The 9856-nt window shown below is 40.4% G+C and overlaps 1 protein-coding gene across 2 annotated transcripts; it reads left to right on the top strand.

The window, feature by feature from the left end:
- The first annotated feature begins 1167 nt into the window (after window positions 1-1167).
- Window positions 1168-8987, top strand: snw1 (SNW domain containing 1). Of its 2 annotated transcripts, none has more exons than XM_080048089.1 (14): window positions 1168-1214; window positions 1720-1873; window positions 2081-2242; window positions 2688-2783; window positions 3066-3172; window positions 3382-3486; window positions 3793-3862; window positions 3961-4026; window positions 4295-4411; window positions 4532-4673; window positions 5298-5400; window positions 5956-6073; window positions 6821-6981; window positions 8279-8987. In XM_080048089.1, exons 1-14 carry the CDS (start codon window positions 1201-1203, stop codon window positions 8472-8474), a joined length of 1611 nt encoding a protein of 536 aa, XP_079904215.1. In that variant the 5' UTR covers window positions 1168-1200; the 3' UTR covers window positions 8475-8987. The 2 variants fall into 2 exon arrangements, with proteins under 2 accessions (XP_079904215.1, XP_079904214.1); XM_080048088.1 differs by having other exon boundaries at window positions 5295-5400.
- The last annotated feature ends 869 nt before the right edge of the window (window positions 8988-9856 follow it).

Below are 9856 nucleotides of genomic sequence, written 5' to 3'. Positions count from 1 at the left end.
TTTCAAGATCCCATCAGGTGCTGTGCATTCTGGCCCACTGCCACACTTACACTTCAATTGTAGCCTACAGATGCATTGTTTTAATGTTAGTAGTAAACAAAAGTCAAAATGCCTCCTGTAGAAAACAGAAAAAGGCCTGTTCTTTAAAAAAAATTCCTTTCTAATTTTGTGGATATCCAGTCTGTGAAATATATCTACTGCTTGTAACTCAAGAGATGACATTGAAATTACTAGTGCATTAATTATTAATGGAAGATGAAATACTGTTTACTGAGAGTGAGAGTGGGCAAAGATTTGTATGAGTTTCTTACTGATTGCACTGTGTTGCTGCTCTGTTTGCTCTATTGCCACACTCCTCAGCTAACACATCCTTTGCTGTGTTGTATAACTTTGGAGAGAAACGTAATGCATCATTTCAAACCGCTTTGTTAAGCTGCTTTCAAACTTATCTGGAGAGTCGAATACTCCTCCTGACTAGCTGCATTTTAATCTGTTTCTTGAACTGATTTTACATTCCCCCCTCTACTTAAATGTATGGTGCAACTTATTTCTACACTTTCATTTGTATCTATTTATAGATACATTATATTTTGTCTTGTACTCTGTGTTTATTTAGGTACCAGGTGTCTCTCTTTACTTGTGTGTTTAATACATGTTCTTTTTCTATATTGCATTGTTAAGAGGGAGCCTGAGACTCAACAATTTCATTCCCAACGACTGCTGCTGTATTTGTTGTGCATATGACTAAAAAACAACCTTGAATCTTGAAGTAGCCTATGTACCACCATTGAAAAAATACCTGCTCTGCTCTTGAATGACAGTATATGCAGAAATAACATTTTGGGGTTGAGTTGGTCTAAACGTACCTGATTTTTTGTGTTGTAGCCTACCAGTATTATGCTGATTCTTACTGTGTAAATTATAAAACATATAGTCTTCTGTCACTGCAATAAGGCTATTGGCATACATTTTAATAATTTAATAATAATAATTTAATAATTTTAATAATTATTCAAGGTGCTGAATGGAACATCTTAATAAATAAAACAGAATTTAAAAAAAATGCCCGAACGAAAGCAGTAAACTCCAGTAGAATAACTATAAACAGAACAGTGAACACAGTCAAAGGTAGAGCATCATCTCTTTTTTCTTTTCTAGCACCGCGCATGCGCAGTTCATTGCTAAGGAAGAAAGGGGAAAATGTCTTTAGCGAGGTGAGTACCGCGACCAGGCCTTTTTCTGTTTTTAATTCACGACAACTGTATCATATGTCGTTTCCGTTTTCAATGTTACGATGTAAAGATGTTTTGCATTGTTACGTAATGAGTTTTCTGTCTCCCCCGCCATCGTTACCTAGGTTTAATCGAAGCTAACGACACCGGCTAATGCTAGCTAGCATAACTTGTGCGTCGGTCGTAGGCTAAACATTTGGCATTAGCCAGCTAGCTTAGCAGCACGCAGCCATAGACACAACGCATGTGTACCAACTATTTACTGGTGGTGCGCCAAGCACATGCTGCATTCGGGTTCTTGAAAGTTGTAACGATGCGGAGACTGTTAGTTAGCCAGCTGGCTAGCTACATAACACGTACAAACAAACAGCGTGGCTACGTAAAGGCAACTCTCTCAGTGTCGCTTTCGGCTAGCGCTAGTAAGGGCTTCAGTTGAGCTGCTACACTGAAAAACAAGATCTAATCGTGCATTATTGTGTGTGCTCAGCTTCTTACCGGCGCCGACCCAGCTGTCTCAGGACCAGCTGGAGGCAGAGGAGAAGCTCCGGGCCCAGAAGTCCTACTCCACCGCCCTGGTTTCGTCCCGCAGAGAACCCCCTCCATACGAACACAGGAAAGGCTGGGTGCCTCGCGCACTTGAGGTAAACCACTTTATATACTCATTAGATGGATGGCTGTCTCAAACTAGTTACAAGTTTTGGGACTGACTTATTTCTTTTTGTGGTTGTGATTGGGGTTATTTCTTGGCTGATGTTGGACGACATTGTAAACTTTGAGGAAACATAAATTGGATTAATCAACACCAAGAACATGCTCTCCTTTTTAAGCTTTATCGTGTGTTTCTGTAGGACTTTAACGATGGAGGCGCCTTCCCAGAGATCCACGTGGCCCAGTTTCCTGAGGAGATGGGTAGGAAGAAGAAGACATCCAACGCCCTGGCAGTGCAGGTGGACGCAGAAGGAAAGATCAAATATGACGCCATCGCCAGACAAGGACAGGGCAAGGATAAGGTATGCAGGCAAATGACAGCTCCAGCCGTCAGTGAGGATGCTCTCAACTTCCACTTGAAAATGTATCCACGCGTAAACTTGAAACATGTAAAGTCACAAGACCTAAAGGAGTTTTCATAGTAGCCACTCGCAGGTCGGCTTCATACAACATTCGCCATTGAGTCGAGTTCTGACAAAATGTAGCTTGATTTAAATGCCACAGATGCAGTCTTATTTTGTCTTGCACCTATACTGATAATATCTTAAGATACATTTACCTAATGGCTCAAATGTTTAAGATGTCTGCTTTCATTACCATTATACACACACACACTGTACTGTGATAAACATAGTTAAAACAATCCATTGCTGTGGTGCATATCATATCATGTTGTTATTCCAAAAAGAGTCCTACAGTGCTTCATTGGTTGATTATTTCTAAACCGTTCATCATTCTCTGTTGCAGGTGATCTTCAGTAAGTACACAGATCTTCTGCCTAAGGAAGTTCTGAATGAAGACACTCCAGAACTACAAAAGCCTGATGAGGAGGCTGTACAAGAGGTAAGTCGTGCAGCAATGTGCATGTATGGGGGAAAGCAGCAGGTTGCCATAACATCAAGTTATTCATAGATTTGACTACTTAAATGTCATATATTCTATACACTACATATTTAGTGCAAAATTGTATCTGATAGAAAATATAGTCTGTAGAACTAAGTACAATATGCACATTTAAAGAGAAAGTGTTCAAACCTTTTCTCACTATAGTAATCAGAAATAGCACTTTACCCAGTTTCCTGCTTTAACTTTATTTTCACATGATTTGTTCTGTGTCCTTTGTAGCTGACGGAGAAGACCCGCAATGCCCTGATGAAGCAGGTGTCCCAAAAAATTGCTGCTGCCATGCCTGTGAGAGCTGCTGACAAACAAGCTCCTGCACAGTATATCAGGTATGAGTGTAGAATTTGAGCAATTTCAACACCATTTCTTTAGAAAACCGCGATTGAGATTGCTTTACAACTCTTTGAGTGCATATAATGCTACATCGACATCATTCCTTTCACATCATGAAACACTCATACGCATTGTTTGTGTATGTAGGTGAAGGTTAAAGTTGTATTAACGATACAACATTTGTTCCTCTTTGTCTCTCTCCAAGATATACCCCGTCCCAGCAAGGAGTGGCTTTTAACTCTGGGGCCAAACAGAGAGTGATCCGCATGGTGGAGATGCAGAAAGATCCGATGGAACCTCCACGTTTTAAGTAAGGACAAATGTGTCTGACACTAACTTAAATCCATGTGTTGAAGAATTATTTAAACTACTATAGGTCTGTGGGAGCATCAAGTAATGGCCAAAGGAAATCTTAGTGAGATTAAGTACTAAGAAGTCATGGGTTATAAAGGAAGAATTAATTTTTTTAACCCATATATAAACATTTGGTTGAATGGGATTCATCACTTTTTATTGTAAAGTTCCCTTAAAGTAATTTCCCCTCATACGCCCTACTTCCCTCTTCAGTCTGATGTCTGTGATGGAGGAATTTGATGGGTGTAATTGTGTGTTTCAGGATCAACAAGAAGATTCCTCGAGGGCCTCCTTCTCCGCCTGCCCCTGTCATGCACTCCCCAAGCAGAAAGGTAATGTTGGCTGAAATGTAAGAATAATCGATGATGACATTGCATTGCATTGTCAAAGAGATATTGTGTTTGACAGTTTTTTCCCTTGATCTCCCTAGATGACCGTCAAGGAGCAGCAGGAGTGGAAGATTCCTCCATGCATCTCCAACTGGAAAAACGCCAAGGTATTGTGACACCACACTTTAAATGGAACACTTGGCCTTTTTGTTGTATATCTAACATGTCTAAACACATTGTGAGAAGGGCATGCAAGTCTAGGTGTTTGTTTCCAGGCTTTTTATGTGTTGGTTTTCGATACAGTGCGTACATATTAGATATCTTTTTTTTAGGACACCCGATCTCGTTACGGCAATTCCAGTTTCATTGCCTTCCTGCCTTTTTATTTATTTTCTTCACATTTCTTCCTCTCAATGTGCTTTTACTATCTTCCAGGGCTACACCATTCCTCTTGACAAACGTCTGGCCGCCGATGGTCGGGGGCTGCAAACCGTACACATCAATGAAAACTTTGCCAAGCTGGCTGAAGCCCTCTATATCGCTGATAGAAAGGTACTGCACCACTGTCCATGATTGTTATTTGGTTCAGAATTTATTGCATTACCTCATTCATTATTTTATTTTGTTACCATATTTAAAATACATTTTATGAAATTCCAATTGTTTCCATAGGCCAGAGAAGCGGTAGAGATGAGAGCCCAAGTGGAGAAGAAGATGGCCCAGAAGGAGAAGGAAAAGAAGGAGGAGAAGCTGAGGGAGTTGGCCCAAATGGCTCGAGATCGCAGGGCAGGGATCAAAAGTCACGGGGACAAAGGTGAGTCCTGTGTGTGTGTGTCTGTGTGTTTGTTTTTTCTGATTTAGTGGAGTAGACCGTGTTGTCATTGCTGTTAACAGTTCCAAATCTAGAATGAAATGTTCACCCTGCCAGTGTTTGACATGACCAGTAAGCTGTGAAATAAAGTCCCAGCTTTCCCCTACTGATGATTCATATATTTTGACAAGAAAAGTCAGCATTGCATGTCTGGTTTTCCTGCATACTATTCAAATGACTGTACATATAGCATATTGATTAAATCAGATTAATGATAAAATCTGAATTTACTTTTCTCTAAATTCCAGAATCTCATGTATTTGTAAATGGAATGAACAGTTGTTCTTCATTTAATCTATTCCTCTCTTCCATTCTTATTTAATTTTCTTTTTCAATTACCCCTAACATCACCTGCAACCCACTTCCACTTTTGTTTCACTCGTCTCACCTCTCTGACCCCCCCCCCCCCCCCCACCCCACCTGTGCGCTTCCGCCGCTCCATTTCACATCATCCATCCCCCACCTCTCTCCTTGTGTTTTTCTGTCTTCTTTTTCTCCCTTTCTTTGCACTCCCTTTTCCTCTCTTTCCAATCCATCCATCCTCCCTCTCTCCATCTCACGCAGCAGGTGGCGAGGACAGCGAGGCCAGGGAGCGTGACGAGATCCGCCATGACAGAAGGAAAGATAGAGCGCACGACAGGAACATTTCCAGGGCGGCTCCTGATAAGAGGTGCTGCTGGACACGCACGTTAAACACACTGCATGTAAACTCACCCAGCCCGTACACACACACACACACAAACACACACACACTCACTCACACACACACGCACTACTTACTGCTGAATCATTCATAGAGCCAGCGGTAATACTGAACAAACGCAGCGGGGTCCAGCCCTACTACTCGGGCAGTATTCCTTGTCTGCTATGATCCACAGACTGTTTGTGCATGTGTGCTGCATGTGTGTGCAGCTTGTCAGTTGATGGAATTGTGGGTCCCTGGAGTAGTGGAGTAATTGAGAATCAGGGGGAGAGCTCATTACAATCACAATTCCAGCTGTTAGAAAGCAGAAACCCTCATTATCTTTAAATGACTGTCACTTAAACTTTGGGGTGGCTGTCTGCTGAAGGACAAGGGGGGGTGTTAAAAGTTACCAAGAACTTGTTAAAAATCGTATTTTTACTCATATTTCCTTTAAAAAATAAAATATTAAATTATTAATGTTAAAAACTTTCTAGCAGTTATTTTTCTTTGCTAAATGTCAGACATTGTTCTCTGTCCCAGGTCGAAGCTGCAGAGGGACAATGACAGGGACGTCAGTGAGATCATCGCTCTGGGCATGCCCAACCCTCGGGCTACCAGCGAGGCCCAGTACGACCAGAGACTCTTCAACTCCTCCAAGGTTAGAATGGATCACGCTCACTCTCTACAGGCGAAGATGATGATAATAATATTCCATTAATAAGTCCGGTCATATAAAACAAGGACCGGACATATGTTTTGAAATGGCCATATAATAGCTCAGATTAAATTTTAAACTAGAGGTCAACATATTCTCAATCGCCAGGGCACCTGTCGTAACAGATCCCGGTCCACGACTCTACGTACCGTTACATTGTTAAATGTCACTCTTGCAAACCATTAATCTTGATTAAATCTTCTAAATTGATCTTAAACAGTTCTTACTCTCATATCCAAACTACTCACTGAATCTGTCATTGTGTTAACACCAGAGGCAAGACCTGACTCTATATTTAATTTGCTTTGGCAATATTTTTAGGTGACAGGATATTAGGCTTTTTAATATGCTATTATTAATACATTTATTTATTTGGCATATTTCCCACTGGACATTTTGGCCATTGATATCTGAATTTGCTGGACACTGGGCAGCAGCAAATTCCGGCTAACGTTATCCCTAGATGTGATTGAAAGCCTCAGTTGCAGAACAAATATGATAGATGAGTGACTTTTCATGAAGTTAAATCGAGTAATTTGCTACTCGAATACAAAGAAAAAGCGTCTCATAATCAACATAACCAAGATATACCTGTATGTTTGCAGACAGAAGCTGCCCGAAAAACATTTAGCTATTGCACTTCTGTATTTTTCTAAACACCACTCTTCCTTCCCCTCTGTCCCTATCTAGGGTATGGACAGTGGTTTTGCCGGTGGTGAAGACGAGACGTACAACGTGTACGACCAGCCTTTCCGCAGCGGCAGAGACATGGCTTCAAACATCTACAGGCCAAAGAAAGCAGACACGGACAACTACACGGATGACTTTGACACGCTCATGCAAAACAACAGGTACGAGGGGTTTCTGTGTTGTTGTTATTATTAGGGCAGGTTATCGAAGTTCAATACTTTTTGGCACCAATTGAAATTCCTCAATATTATCGAGTATCAAAAATTGTCTTGTTGTTCAATGTCAGTGAGCCAATAAGTAAGCAGCATGCTTAAGGTGCCAAGATCTAAAAGTGCTTGTGATTGGCTGTGTGGCTCAGGAGATGGGGCATTTGTGGTAATCTGAAGGCAGTAACTACGAATTTGGCTTAGTTGTGTAGTGTCATGTTGTTTAAACTGATTTCATTAAATTGGTATCGAAAAAAGTATTGTTCAGGAACCGTTATCGTAATTTGAACGATACCTAGCCCTACATATTACTAATTTACAAATTTGGCTTATCAAATATTACTTCCCTATTCACACTTTTACTTGATTCCCACGAGGAGAATTGATTAATTGGTTACTAAAAACAGGAAGTGCTGCGGTTTCAACCTTGTCACTTAATAATTGCAGAAAATACAACAAAAGCCTGAAACATTTGAGGTCATGGTGGCTGTATTTTGAAGCACGAGTCAAGCGTGCACATGATTTCCCAGCAGGAGCTCTTGTCCTTGGGGCAGCAGTGCCACACTCTACTAGCCGAGCAGAGCCTGTCCCATATGTTCAGTCACCAGCTTGTCATTGTCCTCTAGGAACGTTTGGGTGGCTGCAGGGTGTTGCACCACTGAGCCAAACATTGGAAATCTTGGACTCAAGCTAATTCCTTAAGACAAAGAAACATACATTATGTTGGTTACCCCGATGGTCCACTCCAGTCCTGTATTTCTTATCTTGGAGTTTACCTAAAAATTGTATTCCCCCCCCCCCCCCATGTAATTTTTAATTGCAGCCCTTTACCTCACTGTCTCCTTTTTATTATCGAATTGGCTTTTTATTTATCTGAAAGTAATTTTTATCAAAATTTTTAAATACATTTAAAAAAAAAATCTACTATTAAAGGTTTCAATGGTTTTAGCTCTTTTAATGGGCTTGGTGTGGGCCTTTACTCTGTTTATACTTCTCTTTGTTGTTGCTTTTACTCTGCATTGTTTTTGTGTTGTTGTTTTTTTACTTTGCTTTGTTGTGTTTGACTCATTGGATATCACCCCTCAATGATCTCCCGAGTAGAAATAAAGGTTGAATGATTGAATGAATGAAAACCTGAAGAAGAAAAAAATCAAGTCGAGCTTATCAACAAAAAAAAGAAAGTGAGCACAGTTCTCCAGATCAGTGAGATGCTGCACACTGTTAACGCTCTCCTTGTTTTTTTCACCATCAGGTTTGTTCCAGACAAGAAGTTCACAGGTGCCGACCACAGCGACCAGCGGCGAGAAGGGCCGGTGCAGTTCGAGGAGGATCCCTTCGGTCTGGACAAGTTCTTGGAGGAGGCCAAGCAGCACGGCGGCTCCAAGAGGCCGTCCACCAGCGGACGCTCCAAGGACGACTACCACGACAAGAAGCGCCGGAAGGAGTGAGAGCGGCCGGCTTTTACAGAGTCCACGCAAGGGCTCTGCTGCTAATAGTCTGCACTCCCTCAGTGGCTGTGAGCTGTTTTTTAAATATCCCCAAGTCTCTATCAGGAATGATCTGTCAGATTTTTTATTTTTCTCTCTCTCAATGTGAGAAAAGAGGAAAGAATGTGAAAGGTGGTCTCTTTTATTCCTTTTTCACATTTGTTTACTTTGCCCTGTTTTGAAATATGTCGAGCATTCAGTGTCGTCTTCAGTGTGACATGAGTGAACATGTCAACAGATTTTAGTTATTGTATCTTTTTTTTAATACATATAAACAGTAACCCCATCAGGAAATGTTCATATTTACCTTTTTCTCCTTTGTCCCCACACCTTTTTCAACCGTGCTTTATTTAAGCCCCTGGTGTATTTGATGGCAGATATGTACAGCAGTTAAAACCCATCTGTAAAATGTAAAGCAAGCCAATTCTTGTACATTACTATCAGTCGAATAAATTTCATATAGTGTGCAGTTGATATCCCTTTGTGTTAATTATTGAGCGAACCATTTTCCGTGTTATTTACGAATCCCTGCCCTTTTTTCCAGTCCATTTCAGAGCTACTTAATCTAAACTTTTACAACACAGTGAGAAGTCCATTAGTTGTGTAATTGTTATAGTTTTCTCGTACTACATTTGCCTCTTTTTAATCACTTCCAAGTAACGCGCCCATGCCATTTACATAGTTGATTAAATGCCTAAAATGTATTTAGAAAAAGACATATATTACAAAGTGAGTAGTGACATTGTTTACCAGAAATGGGCTCTGCGATTTATGCCATGATTAGAATTAAATCGGTTCCATTAATTACAATTAATGATGACTTATGCAGTCTGACAGTTTTATTTTCCTAGGCTTCAGAAAATAATCAACGTGGCATTTAACAGCCCAGCACACTCTGCACGGTGCAATCTTTCACTCATGCCTGAGTAGGGCTCAGACAGTTGTTATATGCACATGATTTATGTTTTCTTCAATTGGCAGCCATTTGTAGAAATGGCTTCCGGTATTAATGCAGTGTTCAGTACTTTCATGCTATGTTTTATTGCTTGTCTTTTATCCCCATCAGAAAAAATTATGGCCCATAAATTGGTGAAGTAAGACTGGAGAGCTTTCAACTAGGAAGAATCCACTACAATTTAAATTTAATTATATTGGGATGTACCTGGCAAAATTACTACATGTGCTGAAGTAGGCTAATATATATTAAGATAATTTAAATTTAAGACTGGCATAATAACTGCCTTTAATAGGTGTACAAATGTGGCAATCAACTCTTTGTTTTTATATCCTACTAAACACTTTATCAAGGCAGAGGTTGTGAAATGAAAAATAAATGGATTTAA

This window comes from Ammodytes marinus (assembly GCF_949987685.1).
Source record: "Ammodytes marinus genome assembly, chromosome: 19".
In the NCBI taxonomy this organism is placed as follows: Eukaryota; Metazoa; Chordata; class Actinopteri; order Uranoscopiformes; family Ammodytidae; genus Ammodytes; species Ammodytes marinus.
The sequence above is the reverse complement of the archived record's forward strand: the minus strand, read 5'-3'. Positions and strand labels throughout refer to the sequence as shown.

Coding starts and splice junctions, on each gene's coding strand:
- snw1 (XM_080048088.1), top strand. Junction 2,784..3,065: donor ATGAGGAGGCTGTACAAGAG/GTAAGTCGTGCA, acceptor TGTCCTTTGTAG/CTGACGGAGAAGACCCGCAA. Junction 6,074..6,820: donor GACTCTTCAACTCCTCCAAG/GTTAGAATGGAT, acceptor GTCCCTATCTAG/GGTATGGACAGTGGTTTTGC.